General features: G+C 38.0%; 2 protein-coding genes across 2 annotated transcripts; one reads left to right on the top strand and one right to left on the bottom strand.

The window, feature by feature from the left end:
- Nucleotides 1-13,378: 13,378 nt before the first annotated feature.
- LOC104091334 (SKP1-like protein 11) lies at nucleotides 13,379-13,855 on the bottom strand. Its single transcript, XM_009596655.4, has one exon. The coding sequence runs from the start codon at nucleotides 13,853-13,855 to the stop codon at nucleotides 13,379-13,381; it is 477 nt and encodes a 158-aa protein (XP_009594950.1).
- A 2,121-nt stretch (nucleotides 13,856-15,976) lies between these two features.
- Nucleotides 15,977-16,673, top strand: LOC104091335 (SKP1-like protein 12). The gene has a single exon (XM_009596656.4). The coding sequence runs from the start codon at nucleotides 16,035-16,037 to the stop codon at nucleotides 16,548-16,550; it is 516 nt and encodes a 171-aa protein (XP_009594951.1). The 5' UTR covers nucleotides 15,977-16,034; the 3' UTR covers nucleotides 16,551-16,673.
- Nucleotides 16,674-18,394: the final 1,721 nt, after the last annotated feature.

Genomic DNA, 18,394 nt, shown 5'->3' with positions numbered 1-18,394 from the left:
AATGAGTCCAAATAGGGCTGGAATACACTGTTCATCAAATGCGTGTACGCTGCTGGGGCATTGGTCACCCCAAAAGACATCACCAAGAACTCATAATGGCCATATCGGGTCCTGAAAGCTGTCTTAAGAATATTTGAATAGCGAATCTTCAGCTGATGATAATCGGACCTCAAATCAATCTTGGAGAACACCCTCGCTCCCTGAAGTTGGTCGAATAAATCATCAATACGAGGCAAAGGATACTTGTTCTTGACTGTGACCTTGTTCAATTGCCTGTAATCAATACACATTCTCATGGAACCATCTTTCTTTTTCACAAATAGAACCGGTGCACCCCAAGGTGATACACTAGGCCTAATAAACCCCTTATCAAGAAGTTCTTGAAGTTGTTCATTCAATTCCTTCAACTCCGCCGGTGCCATACGATACGGTGGAATAGAAATGGGCTGAGTGCTCGACACCAAATCAATATCAAAGTCAATATCCCTGTGAGGCGGCATGCCCGGCAGGTCTGCAGGAAACACATCCGAAAAATCGCGTACCACCGGAACAGAATCAATGACAGGAGTCTCTGCGCCAACATCCCTCACAAAAGCCAAATAAGATAGGCAACCCTTCTCAACCATGCGCTGAGCCTTCAAATATGAAATCACCCTACTTGGTACATAATCTACAGAACCGCTCCACTCAACCCTCGGAATTTCCGGCATAGTCAACGTCACCATCTTACGTGACAATCTAGAACAACATGACATGGAGATAACCAATCCATACCCAATATCACATCAAAGTCGACCATACTGAGCATCAAAAGGTCCACTTGGGTCTCCAGATCCCCAATAGTCACCACACATGAATGATATATGTGGTCCACAATAATAGTATCGCCCAAATGAGTAGATACATGAACATAAGAAACTCGAGACTCGCATGGCATATTCAGAAAATGGGCGAAATACGAGGAAACATATGAATACGTGGAACCATGGTCAAATAATACTGAGGCTTCTCTGTGACAAACTGAGATAATACCTGTAATCAGAGCATCTGAAACAATAGCATCTGGTCTGGCAGGAAGAGCATAGAAACGGGCCTGAGCACCCCCTGATCTGCCTCCCCCTCTAGGGCGACCCCTAGCTGACTGACCTCCACCCCGAGCTGATTGGGCGGGTGGTGAGGTAACTGGTATTGTAGTCGGAGGCTGACTCCTCTGCTGAGATACACCTCCATGATGACGAGGACACTGCCTCCATATATGCCCAAGCTCCCCACACTCAAAACAACTCCCTGGTGCTGGCGGCGGAAACTGAAGGGAACCCCTAGCACCGGGATAACTGGTAGAAGAACCTGGCATGGAAGAGACCTGAACAGGTGGAGCAGGGGACGAACTCTGAGATGGAAGGTCACTAAGTGATGAGTGGCCCTGATGAGAATTGTGAGAACCATGTCCAGATAATGCACCACGGTGAAATGGCTGAGCTGACTGAGCCTGTCTGAAATGACGACCTCTACCGTGCTAGAACTGACCCCCAAAAGGAGCACCGCTGAATCCACCCTGACCACTAGTCCTCTTGGCCTCCCTCTCAACCTTCTCCTGACCGCGAACCATCTCAATCTGTCGAGCAGTGTCGACAACCTCATCAAAGGTAGTACCCGAAACCCTCTCTCTGGTCATGAGCAACTGTAGCTGATAAGTGAGACCATCAATAAACCTCATGATCCTCTCCCTGTCCGTGGGAAGTAACCAGATAGTATGACGAGCCAATTCAGAGAACCGCATCTCATATTATGTCACAGACATATCACCCTGGCTAAGCCGCTCAAACTGTCTGCGCAGCTCCTCTCTGCGGGATCGAGGCACGAACTTCTCCAAAAAGACCACGGAGAACTGCTCCCAAGTAAGGGATGCTGTGTCAACAGGCCTACACCTCTCGTAAGTCTCCCACCATCTAAGTGCATCCCCAGAAAACTGAAAGGTTGTGAATGAGACCCCACAAGTCTCCAGAATACCAGCAGTATGGAGTATCCTCTGACACCTGTCTAAAAAGTCCTGAGCATCCTCTCTCTCTGTGCCACTGAAAGGTGGTGGCTGGAGTCTCCCAAACCTCTCCAACCTACGCTGATCATCCTCAGGCATAGCAAGAACCACATAATCTTGAGCAACAATAATCGGCTGGGTAGGTGGTGGCTCCGGTGTCTGAAGTCCCTGAATAACCTACTTGGGTGTGCGAGCGACGGGAGTCTGAATGCCTCCCCTAGCCTGAGAAGTGGCTGCGGCCGTCAAAATAGAGACCGCCTGAGCAAGGCCAGTACACGCTGTCAGAATCTGAGCTAGGGCCTCTTGAAGGCCTGGAGTCACAATAGGCACAGGTGGTGCCCGAGCTGGTGCATCAACAACTGGAATATGGTCCTGATCTGGGACAACCGGTGGATCTGTAGGCACTGCCCCGGCTGCTGTACGAGCTGCACTTCTGCCCCTACCACGGCCTCTACCGTGGCCTCGGCCTCTCGCGGCCCTGCCTGGTGGTACTGGTGGCTGGCCCTCCTGACCGGTAGCACGAGTCCTCACCATCTGTGAGAGAATGAAACAATAAATATTTAGTTACTAGAATCAACATATTCGCACGACAAGAATTCAAGAATGTGGAGTTTCCTAAAGTTTCTGCAGCCTCTCAAAGATAAGTACAGACGTCTCCGCACTGACCCGCAAGACTCTACTAAACCCGCTCATGACTCATGAGACCTATGTAACCTAGGCTTTGATACCAATCTGTCACGACCCAAACTAACCCCTGTCGTGATGGCGCTTATCGTGGAACTAGGCAAGACGACTCATTTCCAAAATAAATCGATATTTTCATTTCAAAGATAATTCCAATGTTATTTAACATAAAAACCTTCGTAAAGGAGTTCCAATCAAAATGAAAGTGCGGAATAAAAAGCCCGACATCGGGGTGTCACTAGTCATGAGCATCTACTACAATATGTCTAACAATATCAAGGCTAACTCAGCCTCGAAAATAGCTAAATACAACTAGAGGAAGATAAGAGGGAGAAGAGCAGGGGCTGCAATCGCCAAACAGCTACCTTGCTATCTCCAAAAAAATCTGCAACCAAAACACACAATAACCGCTACCGTGTCCAGCTACACCTGAATCTGCACACAAGGTGCAGGGAGTAACATGAGTACGCCAACTCAGTAAGTAACAATAATAAATAAAGACTGAGCAGTAGTGACGAGCAATAAAGCATATAACATTCATATCGGAAAATCTGAGTAAAATACCACATGCTTTTAAAAATCAAGATTTGAATCAAAACATCTCGTTTAACCTTATTCCAGTAAAAATCATTTAAAGTTATTTTTTTTCAACAGTTTTTAGACAGAGGAAAATGCAAAGGTGAGATAAATGATGAAATCATAAACAACCACTTGGGCAAAATATCACTCATATACAGCCACTCTAGCAAACCTCACAGCCACTGGTGCCACTCGGGCATACATCACAATCATTCTTGCCACTCGGGCATACCTCACAAGCACTCATGTTTCCCAGTCACTCAACACTCGGCACTCGACACTCGCACTCAGTAGGTACCTGCGCTCAGTGGGGGTGTGTACAGACTTCGGAGGGGCTCCTTCAGCCCAAGCGCTATAATCTGCACGGATAACTCACGTGTTGCACGGACAACTCACGTGCTATAATAATAAAGTATGCTGTAGGCGGGCAGCCCCGATCCACACTCGTCCTCACAATCAGGCCCTCGGCCTCTTTCAATCATAAACCTCTCAAGCTACTCAGACATTTAAGTAAAACAAGGCATTCGGCCCAAAATATTTATATACATCAAAATAGAGTCATAAAACTGAGTTATGTGGTAAACAAGTATAAACATGACTGAGTATAGATTTTCAATCGAAAACAATGAGAGGTTAGTAAGAAAAAGCCCCTAAGGGTCCAAACAACACTAACGCAAGGCTCAAATATGGCATTCAGCCCAATTTACAGAAACTCTTTCTAAAACATATAAGTATCATATAGTTTTAACAAGGTATGCAACTTTACAGTTGCTACGGGACGAACCAAGTCATAATCCCCAACAGTGCACACCCACACGCCCGTCACCTAGCATGTGGGTCACTAAAAATAGTAGAATGATACAAAATTCGGGGTTTCGTACCCTCAGGACTAGATTTACAATCGTTACTTACTTCAAGCCGTGAAATTTTTATTCTGCAATGTCCTTTCCACGTGAATTGGTATCCAAACGCCTCGAATCTGGTCATAAATAATTCGTTTCAGTCAATAAAATTCATTGGGATTAATTCCATACGAAAATAATGATTTTCCATAAAAATCCAAAAATTAGCTCAAAAATCGCCCGTGGGGCCCACGTCTCGGAACTCGACAAAAGTTACAAAATTCGGAAGCCCATTCAACCACGAGTCTAACCATACCAATTTTACCAAAATCAGACCCCAACTCGACCCTCAAATCTTCAATTTAAACCAAGAGGGTTTTAAAATTTTCCCAACTCAATTCACCAATTAAATGATAAAAACAACCATGGATTCGGGTAATTTAACCAATATTGAGTTAAGAACACTTACCCCATTGTTTTCTCTGAAAATCACCCCAAAAATCGTCTCAATCCGAGCTCCAAATCATCAAAAACTGAAAATGGGACGAACATAACTTAAATTCACTGCCCAGACTTTTCTTCTTCGCGAACGCGGTCAGTGCCTCGCGTTCGCGAAGCACAAAATAGCTCCTGTCCACATTCCTCCTTCTCGAACGCGACATCACCCTCGCATTCGCGAAGCACAAAATGCCTCTGCCTCAATGCCTTCTACGCGAACGCTTCCAACCCATCGCGAACGCGATGCTTCGTTCCCCCTCACTACACGAACGCGACACCCCCTACGCGAACGCGTAGACCAATTGTCTGGGGTCCTCGGCTGCTTCCTCTCTTCTTCGCGAATGCGTAACACCTCTCACGTTCGCGATGCACACCCAGTCCACCTTTTGCAAACACGTTCTTCTCTTCGCGAACGCGAAGATCAAATATTGTCAACCTCTCAGTTCCTCTTCGCGAACGCGAGGCTCCACTCGCGAACGCGATGAAGAAAACCAGATGGTGCATCAGAAAAATTTCAGTAGAGTTCCAAGTCCATAATCCAACCCGTTAACCATCCGAAACTCACCCCGAGCCCCTCGGGACACCTACCAAATATACCAACAAGTCCTAAAATATCATACGGATTTAGTCGAACCCTCAAATCACCTCAAACAACGCTAAAATTATGAATTACACCCCAATTCAAGCCTAATGAACTTTGAAATTTCTAATTTGTACAAACGACTCCGGAACCTATCAAATCACGTCCGATTGACCTCAAATTTTGCACACAAGTCATAAATGACATAATAGAGGTATTTCAATTTTCAGAATCGGATTCCGACCTCGATATCAAAAAGTCAACCCCGGTCAAACTTCTCAAAAATTAAACTTTCGGAATTTCAAGCCTAATTCCTATACGGACCTCTAAATAATATTTCGGACACGCTCCTAAGTCCAAAATCACCATACGGAGCTAACGGAACCTTCAGAATTCAAATCCGAGATCGTTTATATATAGGTCAACATCAAGTTGACTTTTTCCAACTTAAGTTTCTACTTAAGAGACTAAGTATCTAAATCACTCTAAAACTACTCCGGTCCCGAACCAACTTACCCGATATAACATAATATAGCTGAATAACACAAAAAAAAGTAGAAATGGGAAAAATAGGTCTATAACTCTCGAAACGACCGGCCGGGTCGTTACATATTCCCTCAAGTCAAGGTTAACCACGATATTTACCTCGCTTTGCAATTTTAATCAATTACTTGACCACAACTTTTCCTTTTAAATTTGTTTCCAAAAACTTCAAATCTATTCATAAACAATTCAATATACTCAATATGAATCATAGAAATTAATTCCATATTAATTTACTAATTTTTCGAATAAAAATCTAAAATTCATTAAAATATTCGACAGTGGGACCCACGTCTCAAATCTCGGAAAAACTTATGAAATCCGAACACCCATTCCGATACGAGTCCAGCCATACAAAATTTATCAAATTCCGATGTCAAATGAACCTTTATATCTTAAATTTTCATTTTTTGAAAGTTTTACAAAAATTCTAATTTCTTGCATCTAAATCCGAAATAAGTAAGGAATATAGACATGGATTTATAAAATATAATCACTTTTGGTTATAGAACACTTACACACTTCAAAGTCGTGAAAATTTCCTTTGAAATTACCCAAATCCGAGACTTAAAATTCAAAAATGAGTAAAAATGACGACTTCCAAATTTATGAGCTCTGCCCAGTCATTTTCGCATCTGCGGATAAAAGTTCCAGATTTGCGGACTCGTATTTGCGAGATAAGGCTCGCATTTGCGATGCGAGGCTGCCATGTGAAGTTCCGCTTCTGCGGACATTCCTGTCGCACCTGCGACATCCGCTTTTGCACAAAATTGTCGCACCTGCGGATGTCCCAGGTGTGACAGGAATAAGTCGTATTCCAGCCCAGTCCCGCATCTGCGCAATTCCGCCGCACTTGGGGTGCGATTACATCAGAGGCAACAAATTTCTAGAATTTGCTTAAGTTCACAATTTGACCCGATTTCGATCCGAATCACACTCGGGGTACTCGGGACCCCGTTCGATATACCAATAAGTCCCGTAACATAATACGGACTTTCTCGGGGTCTCATATCATGGCAAATAACGCTGAAATTACAATTCACACCTCGATTCGAACTTTTAAGTTTTAAACTTTTCAATTTGCAAATCTCGTGCCAAAACATATTAAATGAATCCGGAATGACTTCAAATTTGGCACACAAGTCCTAAATGACATAACAGAGCTATTCAAATTTCCAGAATCGAATTCCGCCTCCGATATCAAAGAGTCAACCTCGTGGTCAAACTTGGAAATCTTTAGCCTTTAAAGTACTAGTTTCCGTTAAATGGTCATAATTTAAGTTAGGGACCTCCAAATTGAATTTCGGGCATACGTCCAAGTCCCAAATCACGATACAGAGCTACCGAAATTATCAAAACACTTATCCGAGTCCGTTTATTTAAAATATTGACCAAAGTCAACTCAATTGAGTTTTAAGACTTTATTTCACATTTTAATCTATTTTTTACATAAAAACTTTTCGGAAACTATTACGAACTGCGCACGCAAGTCAAGGAATGATAAATAGTGCTTTTCGAGGTATTAAAACACAAAATTACTTATTAAATTTAAAGATGATATTTTTGGGTCATCACACAGGTTCATGCTGCTTTAGCTTTCGAATCACAAAAAAATCTTAAGAGAAAAATCAAGGGAACATACCAAAATTTACAAACATTTTATTACGTAACAAAATCCTTTTTCTTCCTATTATATATTTCGTGATTGCAATTTATTTTCTATACCTTGAATTTTGTAGTGAACGATTACTTTCTCCTTCCAACAATATACGTTGCTATAAGCTTTTCGAGAAACAAAGTAAACTAAATATCAAAGCAATGGCAGAAGCAGATAAAAGTAATATTTTCAACAATATTGGATCTGAACCAAAATTAGTGAGTTTTGCCAAACCCGTACTTGACTACAATTATAGCTCCTCCCTTGACTACAAGTCGAAATGTTTTATGAACATTATATAGTCTTTAAGACAATCATTCTCAAAATTTGACTCTCGATATTAGAAGCAACTAATATTTTTTTTCTACTGCGATTTGATACCATAATTTTCAAGGATCTTCAGTCCTGTGGATCACACATTGATGTCTAATTATCGTCCTAATCCGTCTAATTATTTTCAAAAGCAACAAATAAATTTCAAAAGATTAACCAATTCCCATTAAAGAAAATCAAAGACCTCAACTCATGCACGATAACGATCAACGAATTTTCCAAAAACTGTAATTAATTAACAACTTGTTTGGATGGTTGTTACATGTTGTATTATATCGTATTGTTACTTTAAATAAAATATTTGTTTCGCTTGTTACTTAAAATTTATTGTATCGTATCGTTTAAATCCGCCATTACATAACGACAAAAAAGTATCACTTTATGTAACAACCGATTTGATGTGGTCACTGTTGAAATTGTCAAAAGTCCCACATCGGTGGATGACAATTTTGAATGGGAATTTCACTCTATAAAAGGAGGCCTAATGTTTAGGATTTAGGTACACCTCTCATTTGCCTTTTATCTTCTTAAGGCATTTGTATCTTCTCTCTTTAGTATTATTTCACTTGTAATTTTGGAGTGGAATAAAATATTGATTGTGTCCGAGGAAGTAGGCAAAATTGGCCGAACCTCGTAAATTCTGGTGTTCTTTTATTGTTGTCTTATTGTCTTGTTTATTATTTAGTGGTTGTCATAATTTTTGGTATAGTAGTTGTGACTCATTCACACTATATACATTTGGCTTCCGCAACAATTGGTATCAGAGCCAAGGTACTGTCTAAGTATGCTCTGTGGTTGCAGCATAGTCTGATCTTCCACATCAGAAAAGATCTATCTTGGTAACTGAGTCAAGGTTCTGTCTGAGTATGCTCTGTGGTTGCAGCTTAGTCTGATCTTCCACACCAGAAAGAAAATAATCTTGATTTGTATCGTCAGCTACTAAATAATATTTGTGTCAAAATGGGAGACAGTAAACAAGAAGAATCTACATCAAGTGTCAATAATACGTCATCGTTGGCATCTTCGCTTATGACAAGAATTGTGTCAAATACGAAATTTGCAGTAAAAATTTTTGACGGGTCATGACATTTTGGGATGTGGCAGGGCGAGGTTCTAGATGTTCTTTTTCAACAAGGGCTAGATCTTGCCATTGAAGAAAAGAAGCCAGATGTTATTGGAGAAGAAGATTGGAAAATTATCAATCGTGTTGCTTGCGGTACCATTCGATCCTACCTTGCTAGAGAGCAGAAATATCCATACACAAAGGAAACTTCTGCAAGTAAATTATGGAAAGCACTGGAGGATAAATTTTTGAAGAAAAACAGTCAAAATAAATTGTACATGAAGAAGAGACTGTTTCGCTTCACCTATGTTCCCGGTACCACAATGAATGAACATATCACTAGTTTCAATAAGTTGGTCACAGATTTGCAAAATATGGATGCAACTTTTGATGATGGTGACTTGGCCTTGATGTTGTTGGGGTCACTTCCTAATGAGTACGAGCACCTTGAAACTACTATACTCCATGGAAATGACGAAATTTCTCTCAGAGAAGTTTGTTCGGCTTTGTACAGCTATGAACAAAGAAAGGGAGAAAAACAGAAGGGCGGAGAAGGAGAAGCACTAATTGTGAGGGGTCGTCCTCAAAATCAAACGAGGGCTAAGAAGGGAAGATCCAAGTCGAGATCTAGACCCAGCAAAGATGAATGTGCCTTTTGTCGAGAAAAGGGGCACTGGAAGAAAGACTGTCCGAAGTTGAAGAATAAGGCCAGACATAACAATGGAAAGGCCATTATGGATTCAAATGTAGCTGATTGTGATGATTCAGACTTCTCATTAGTTACAACAGAGTTATCAACATCATCAGACATATGGTTGATGGACTCGGCTTGTAGCTATCATATGTGTCCCAACAAGGACTGGTTCGTGAATTTTCAAGAAGGAGAATATGGAGTCATCCACACAGCGGATAGCAGCCCTCTTACCTCATATGGCATTGGTTCAATAAGATTAAGGAGCCATGATGGAATGATCAGAACATTAACAGATGTTCGATATGTACTGGGTTTGAAGAAGAATCTCATCTCTGTGGGAGCTCTAGAATCAAAAGGGTTCAAAATCATTGCAGAAAATGGAGTGATGAGAATATGCTCCGGTGCACTAGTGGTAATGAAGGCTAATCGGAAGAACAATAACATGTACTGCTATCGTGGTAGCATAATTATTGGGACAACAACAGTGACATCCAGTGATGACAAAGAGGCAGAAGCAACCAGGCTATGGCACATGCGCTTGGGACATGTTGGAGGTAAATCCGCTCTATCTAATCAAGGATTGTTAAAAGGCGTAAAGACTTGCAACTTGGAGTTTTGCGAGCATTGTGTCAAAGGGAAACAGACAAGGGTTAAATTTGGTACAGCGATCCATAATACTAAAGGCATTTTGGATTATGTACACTCTGATGTTTGGGGTGCTTCCAAAACACCTTCATTGGGTGGGAAGCACTATTTTGTAACCTTTGTTGATGATTTTTCCCGAAGAGTGTGGGTGTATACAATGAAGAGGAAAGATGAAGTGTTGGGAATTTTTCTCAAATGGAAAACGATGGTGGAGAATCAAACAGGCAGGAGGATCAAGTGTATTCGCACAGACAATGGAGGTGAATACAAAAATGATCATTTCAATAAAGTCTGTGAAAATGATGGCATCGTCCGACACTTCACTGTCAGACATACACCACAACAGAATGGAGTGGCAGAACGTATGAACCGGACTTTACTGGAGAATGTACGGTGTATGTTGTCCAATGCTGGCTTGGGCAAAGAATTTTGGGCTGAGGCAATTACATATGCATGCCACCTCATTAATCGTCTACCATCTGCTGCTATTGATGGCAAGACACCATTTGAAAAATGGTATGGAAAACCTGCTGTAGATTATGACTCTTTGCACGTGTTTGGCTCAATTGCATACTATCATGTGAAAGAGTCAAAATTGGATCCGAGAGCAAAGAAGGCTATATTTATGGGGATTACTTCTGGAGTCAAAGGATACCGCTTATGGTGTCCAGAGACAAGGAATATTATATTCAGCAGAGATGTTACCTTTGATGAATCTGCCATAACAGATAAGGTGACAGTTGAAGATGTCAAACAAACTGGTGGTGCATCAAAGCAGGTGGAGTTTGAGGGAAAATTTATTTTTCCTACACAAGAAGCAGAGGAGGAAACTCATGAAGATTACCCTCTGGAAGAAGAGTCAGTAGAAAGGGAGATTCCAACTCAGGAACCTCAACAACAACTTGAATCAATAGCAACCAGCAAGCCAAAAAGGACAATAACGAAACCTGTTCGTCTCATAGAGACGGTTGCTTGTGCAACCTCAATTGTAGCTGATGGTGTTCCTACCACTTATAAAGACGCAATCCAAAGTTCAGAAGAAGATAAGTGGAGGATTGCCATGAATGAAGAAATACAGTCCCTTCATCAGAATCATACATGGAAATTGGCCAATCTCCCGAAGGGAAAGAAAGCAATTGGGTGCAAATGGGTATTTGCAAAGAAAGAAGGATTTCCTAACCAAGAAGATGTTCGCTACAAAGCAAGATTGGTGGCCAAAGGATATGCTCAAAAGGAGGGAATTGATTACAATGAAGTATTTTCTCCAGTTATAAAACATTCCTCCATTAGAATTATGTTGGCTTTGGTAGCACAGTTGGATTTAGAACTAGTTCAGATGGATGTAAAAACTGCGTTTTTACATGGAAACTTGGAGGAGGAAATCTACATGACTCAGCCAGAAGGATTCAAAGTTGCTGGAAAAGAAAATATGGTATGCAAACTTGAAAAATCGTTGTACGGATTGAAACAATCTTCTAGACAATGGTACAAACGATTTGACAAGTTTATGTTGCGGCAAGGGTACAAGAGAAGCAAATACGATCATTGTGTGTATTTGCGCAAACTTAATGATGGTTCCTTTGTATATGTTGATGATATGTTGATAACTTCCAAGAATTCGGAAGAAATTGATAAGTTAAAGATTCAACTGAAGGAGGAGTTCGAGATGAAGGATCTGGGTGAGGCAAAGAAAATTCTTGGCATGGAGATAATAAGAGATAGACGTTCAAAGAAACTCTGTTTATCTCAGAAAGAATATTTGAAGAGAGTACTAAAGCGTTTTGGCATAGATAAGAAGACTAAGCCAATTAGTACGCCACTTGCTCCCCATTTTAAGCTAAGTACTACTATGTCGCCAAAGGATGAAACTGAACAGGAGTATATGTCAAGGGTACCATACGCAAATGCTGTTGGTAGCTTGATGTATGCAATGGTTTGTACGAGACCTGACATTTCACAAGCCGTTGGAGTTATTAGCAGATATATGCATAATCCAGGAAAGGAGCATTGGCAAGCTGTGAAGTGGATTCTACGGTATATTCATAGTACTGTAGATGTTGGGTTAGTTTTTGAGCAGGAAGGCAATCGGTTTGTAGTTGGATATTGTGACTCAGATTTTGCGGGTGATCTGGACAAACGAAGGTCAACTACTGGTTATGTGTTTACTTTTGCAAAGGCACCAGTTAGTTGGAAGTCTACTTTGCAGTCAACAGTTGCTTTGTCTACAACAGAGGCAGAGTACATGGCTATTATAGAGGCTGTGAAGGAGGCAATTTGGCTTCAAGGGTTGCTAAAGGAGCTTGGTATTGAACACAAAAATATTACAATTTTTTGTGATAGTCAAAGTGCTATTCAATTAGCGAAGAACCAAGTTTATCATGCAAGGACGAAGCACATTGATGTTCGGTATCATTTCGTACGAGAAATCATAGAAGAAGGTGGAGTCACGGTGAAGAAAATTCATACTACGGAGAACCCTGCTGATATGCTGACAAAGGTGGTGACTGCGGTCAAGTTTCAACATTGTTTGGATTTGATCAACATTGTTGAACACTAAAGATTGAAGATGAAGACACAACCAAAATTTGTTATTGAGAGAAAATTGAAGATGTGGAATTTTGCCAAGGTGGAGATTTGTTGAAATTGTCAAAAGTCCCACATCGGTGGATGACAATTTTGAATGGGAATTTCACTCTATAAAAGGAGGCCTAATGTTTAGGATTTAGGTACACCTCTCATTTGCCTTTTATCTTCTTAAGGCATTTGTATCTTCTCTCTTTAGTATTATTTCACTTGTAATTTTGGAGTGGTATAAAATATTGATTGTGTCCGAGGAAGTAGGCAAAATTGGCCGAACCTCGTAAATTCTGGTGTTCTTTTATTGTTGTCTTATTGTCTTGTTTATTATTTAATGGTTGTCATAATTTTTGGTATAGTAGTTGTGACTCATTCACACTATATACATTTGGCTTCCGCAACAGTCACGTCGTTTTCTTATTTTTTTTCTCTCATCTTGCCCTCTTTTATTATTAAATAATCCTATTCATATTTTACCTTACCTTTTTATAACGACGGCAAACAATGCAATCTATCCAAATATTGTAAACATCAAAACAATACAATATAATACAATGCAATATTATATGATAGATTACGAAACTATATATAACAACTATCCAAACAAGCTGCAAAACCCATAAAAACTAAAAATACAAACAAAACCTAATCAGTAGAGTGATCAATTTCGTCTTCAACTCTAACCTTTTCCTCTTCCTCTTCAGTACTGTAATCGGACGTGATATTAAATATCTTCCTAACAGCATTCGCCGACTTGTTCTTAATCCTATCAGCTATCGACTGACACAAAAGATCGAGCAAACCCTTAATGTCAAGGTAATTAGCAGCCGATACAAGTTGAAACAGATCTCTGTAACTCTTCCCGTTCACGAATTCCTTGTCGAAATTTTCGATTTCTTCTTCGTTCGTATCCGTCTTCTCAACGGCGTGTTTCATCATGTATTCGGTAATTTTGATTAGGGTTTGAGTATCGACGTTTGGGAGTGGGATTATGGTGTAATCGTCCTCCACCATGTTTTTAATGGTTATTGATTGAACGGCGATGGATTCTTCGATCTCAAATTCGTCGCCGTTCGAGGATTTTAAGATCAACATCTTCTTTTGCGCAGTTGTTGATGCCATTGATTGATGAATGATTTTAGGAGAAATTGAGAGGAAGAAAAACCCTAGAAAAAAAAATCAAATATATTGAGAGGGTCTAAATGGAGTGGTATTTATAGACGTGTTTTTTTGTTGTTGAAGAATTCACTTAAATATCTATTTAAATTAAATATTACTTGTGGAGGTATAATATGTGTATAGTTCAAGTATAATTTGTGTATAATCACTATATATAATCTATGTATACCAGCTATAAAAAGTAAATAATGAATTCGGCTGGCTATTTGTGTAAAGAATCCTTTTTTTCCCTTTTCTTTTTGGTTTATGAAAAAGATCCGAAAACCTTTTTATTTTCTCACACTTCTAAAAACTTCTGAAGTTAGAGAAAAGAAACTTGTTAAAGTAAGTTTTTGGTTTGATGAATAAGGATATTTAATAGTTACCGGGTGATTAAAATCATTTTTTTTTAACTAGAGTAATTTTTATAATCTCCCTATAATTTTCCTATTATTTCATGCTAATTATACTTTTATTTAAATATAATTTCGAAGGTTAGCTGTGGGGTTGTATTTCATCCAAAAGATAGTTCAAGGGGGGATAACAAAGATATAGTCTATCCTTCAAAAAAGGGCACTTGTAAACTTATTCACATGCCCAACCAGAGGGGAAAAAAAAAAAACTTAACTAACAAAAAAGTTCTATTGTCATATTTTGTTTTAATACTAGGTATTTGGTTTTTGTTCAAATGATACGACACAGCAGCACCGTTGGGTAGCTGCTGAGAAGTAGAAACTGTTGTTTCTGAAAATGTTTAAGTTTTATGCACTGAGGATGTAATAAATATTTTATAATTAAATCACTTATTAAGTAATTACACGTAAATTTTTTTTACAAGAATTAATTAGTTTTCGATTTGATGATATAAGGAGATAAAATATTTATGGGGATGAAAACTAATACTGAAGTTATTAGAGAAAATAAACTTAATTAAGCTTTTGGTTTGATGAATAAGGACATAAAATATTTTTGGGTGATAATGGCGTTGTTTTACAATTTCCCTATAATCTTTCCCCATAATACATCATGTACCTTTTTCATGCTAAATTGCTTATTTTTGAAATGAATTTAACCCATTGCGACGACTAATGAGTCCACTGACCATAGCAGGTATGATATTTGGGGAAAGTAATATGTGAGTAGGGTGATTCAATTCATAAACACTGTTAGTAACTATAACTTTAACTTATATTCTTATCGATAAAATCGTAAACAAAAGTGAATGTGCTACTTAATGAGTTTGGAGGAACTTCCTCCAATTTCCTGTGAAATTATCGGCCGTATAAGAAAAAAAATTACGCATAATATTATATTTTGTAGATTTTGATTGCCAATATTAAACAATACTTATATTTATCAGGGGCGGATGCACCTTTAATACTATGTATCAATACTGTGAGGAAACGGATAAATACGAAAAAATGACACCACTTCACAAAAATTATCTCTTGGTGTGTTGCTTGTATGTTTGATTTTGTTCTAATAGGTCAAAGGTTCAAACCTCAACTAACACATTATTTTGTAAATATATGAGAGAGTGGACTTTTTCTAACTTAAAACTCAACAAAATCAATATATTAAAGATATTTCTTGTTTAAAAATATGATAATTAAAGTTATTATTCTCGTTCTTTTATAAATTTCGACACCGCTTATAAAATTTGATACGTACGTGTTAACTTGTGAAAGATTTGTGATATGGGAATTACCTATAGTATTTAGTCAAATAGAGAAAATGCGCTTAGTATAAATAATCTATGTACAACATTCTCTACATTATTAATTATCACATTACAATTAATTCGTTCACTATTCATCATTATAATAATTACGTTATTAACTTATTATTAATCACGGGATAAATAATTATCCATTATCTATTATATTTTCTTTAAAGATTGTTTTCTCCAACGTGAAGTTTCTAGAAGTGTGAAAGAAAACAAAAGTTGTCCTTTTCTTTTTAGGATTAGGATCTTTTTCATAAATTAAAAAGGACAAGGAAATACAATACGTAAAACAACATCAATCGTTACCTATAAATAGCAACATCTTCCCCTTCTCTACACATAATTCTACCTCTCGACTTTTCTCTAGGGTTTTCCTTCCTCTCCCTTATTTCTCCTTATAAAATCATCAACAAATCAATGGCCGCCTCCTCCTCTTCCTCCTCAGCAACATCTGCGCAGAAGAAGATGTTGATCTTAAAATCCTCCGACGGCGACGAATTTCAGTTAGAAGAAAACGCTGCCGTTCAATCCATAACCATTAAAAACATGGTGGAAGACGATTACACCGTCATTCCACTCCCAAACGTCGATACCAAAACCCTAATCAAAATTAATGAGTACCTAAATTCGCACGCCGATGAGAAGATGAAGTCCAACGAAGAAGAAATCAAAAAATTCGACAAGGATTTCGTGAACGGGAAGAGTTACAACGATCTGTTTGAACTTGTATTAGCTGCTAATTACCTTGATATTAAGGGTTTAATGGATTTGTTATGTCAGTCAATTGCGGATAGGATTAAGGATAAGTCGTATATGGCGGTTAGGAAGATATTTAATATCACGACTGATTATACTGAAGCGGAATTGGAAGAGGTTAAGAAAGAACATCCTTGGGCACATGAAGGAGTAGAAATTGACGATTCTACTAATTAGGGTTTTGTTTATGTTTTTAGCTTTAGTTAAGGTGGTTTAATTAGGTTTTTGGAAATTTTGTTGATTGTTTATGGCTTTTACTTTAGTTTTATGTAGTTCAGGGTTTTAAGTTTTTTAGTCTTTATAGAATATTATGGATTCTTGGAAACTTCTATTATTACTGTTTAAACTTAGTTGGGTTTTATGTTTTTATTTTCAACTGGAATTGAATAATTTTTAAACTTTGTTTGTTGCTTTTGTGGTCGACCAGAAACTCCGTACACATTACTCCTCTCAGACCTTACTTATGTGAATACATTGCATTAGTTTTGTTGTTGTTGTTTGTTGCTTTTGAAATATACTCAGGAAAGTACTGTTAGATGTTATTAGGTGTTCAAAATCTTTCAAATTGTAGAAAAATCCTTCGAATCCACTCGGTGATTTTTTTCAAAAGCACTGATGAGCATAGTTATTACTTAGAAATAGTTGAACTTTGCTCAAATCAATGCAATCCCATTATCAAAATCAAAGGGAAGAAAAGGAATTATTAGGACGAGAGAATTGATATGCGTGAAATACTACTTCCTTCCTCTCAAATTATTTGTCTTATTTTTCTTTTACACGGCTCTTAAGAAAATATTAGTTAGAAGGAATAATTATTTTTAGAGATCAAGAACAAATAATTTGAGAGGGAGTAATTATCTCTTGTAGTAATTGACTGCTCCGTTTCTTCTATATGTGTTTTACCTTTAGTTAACTAGTTAGCGTTAAATTAAATAATGATCTATTTTAAAGAGAATTAAGTTGAAAATATATTAATTAACTTGAGCGACACTCAAATCTCGAGCTCATTTTATTGTCATGGTCTGGTCTCTGCCTCCCATAGCGTTGAGGTTATTGTATTCAGTATTTCTTCTAAAATTCAAATCTTTACTTCTCTCCTCCTGCCTATGGCGTTCATATCCATGACCATCTCTTCTTCTAATCTTCCGGAATTCCTTATGTTTAGAGATTCTGGTTCTCATAATTAGGGGGTGACAAATGGGCAGGTCGGGGTCGTATGGGCGGATCGAAAACGGGAAATGTAAAAACGGATAAATTATCTGATCCGATTCATATTTAATACGGATAAAAAATAGATATGGATATCCATATTATCCATAGCACTTTTGGGAGAATTCCTAGTATCACAAACTTGAGGAACCTCCAATTTTAATCTTTGCGAATGAAAAATTGGTTATCCATTTTTCAAGCATGATATAGATCTTATCCATATTTAACCCATTTTTAAAAAGTTCATTATCTAACCCATTTTTAATGAATAATCTAGATGGATAACTATTTTTTTTTATCCATTTTGCCACCGCTACTCATAACGTTTCCACCTCTAAATATCTTCCCCCACTACAAAAAAGGCTAAAAATCATTTACACCACCGAAATTTGCTTTAAAAATTAAACTCCCCCTCTACTTTGAACAATTATCATTCTCACCCTCATTTTGCGGTTGACTTTTTAAAATGTCTAGTTTAACCTCTACATTATCAATATTTATCTCTTTTCGTTTTATATTTTTTACTATTTTACAATCATGATATTTTTTTCTTTTCTAATATATCTATGTTATGAACTTACCTATGTAATAATTAAGTTTTATTTAAAAATTGGTGATCAAGCATATAATTTGATGACGTTGAGTAATAAAAAAGATGAGTAGAATAAATAATTTGCTTTTATCAATAATTTATTAATAACAATCAAATTAAAAAAACTATTTATACAATTGAGAATAAAAAATAATGAGAACCGTATAAAATATATTCAATGTAGGTAATATACAATTTTATAATTATTAAAGAAAATGCA

This window comes from Nicotiana tomentosiformis, chromosome 5 (assembly GCF_000390325.3).
Source record: "Nicotiana tomentosiformis chromosome 5, ASM39032v3, whole genome shotgun sequence".
NCBI lineage: Eukaryota > Viridiplantae > Streptophyta > Magnoliopsida > Solanales > Solanaceae > Nicotiana > Nicotiana tomentosiformis.
The sequence above is the reverse complement of the archived record's forward strand: the minus strand, read 5'-3'. Positions and strand labels throughout refer to the sequence as shown.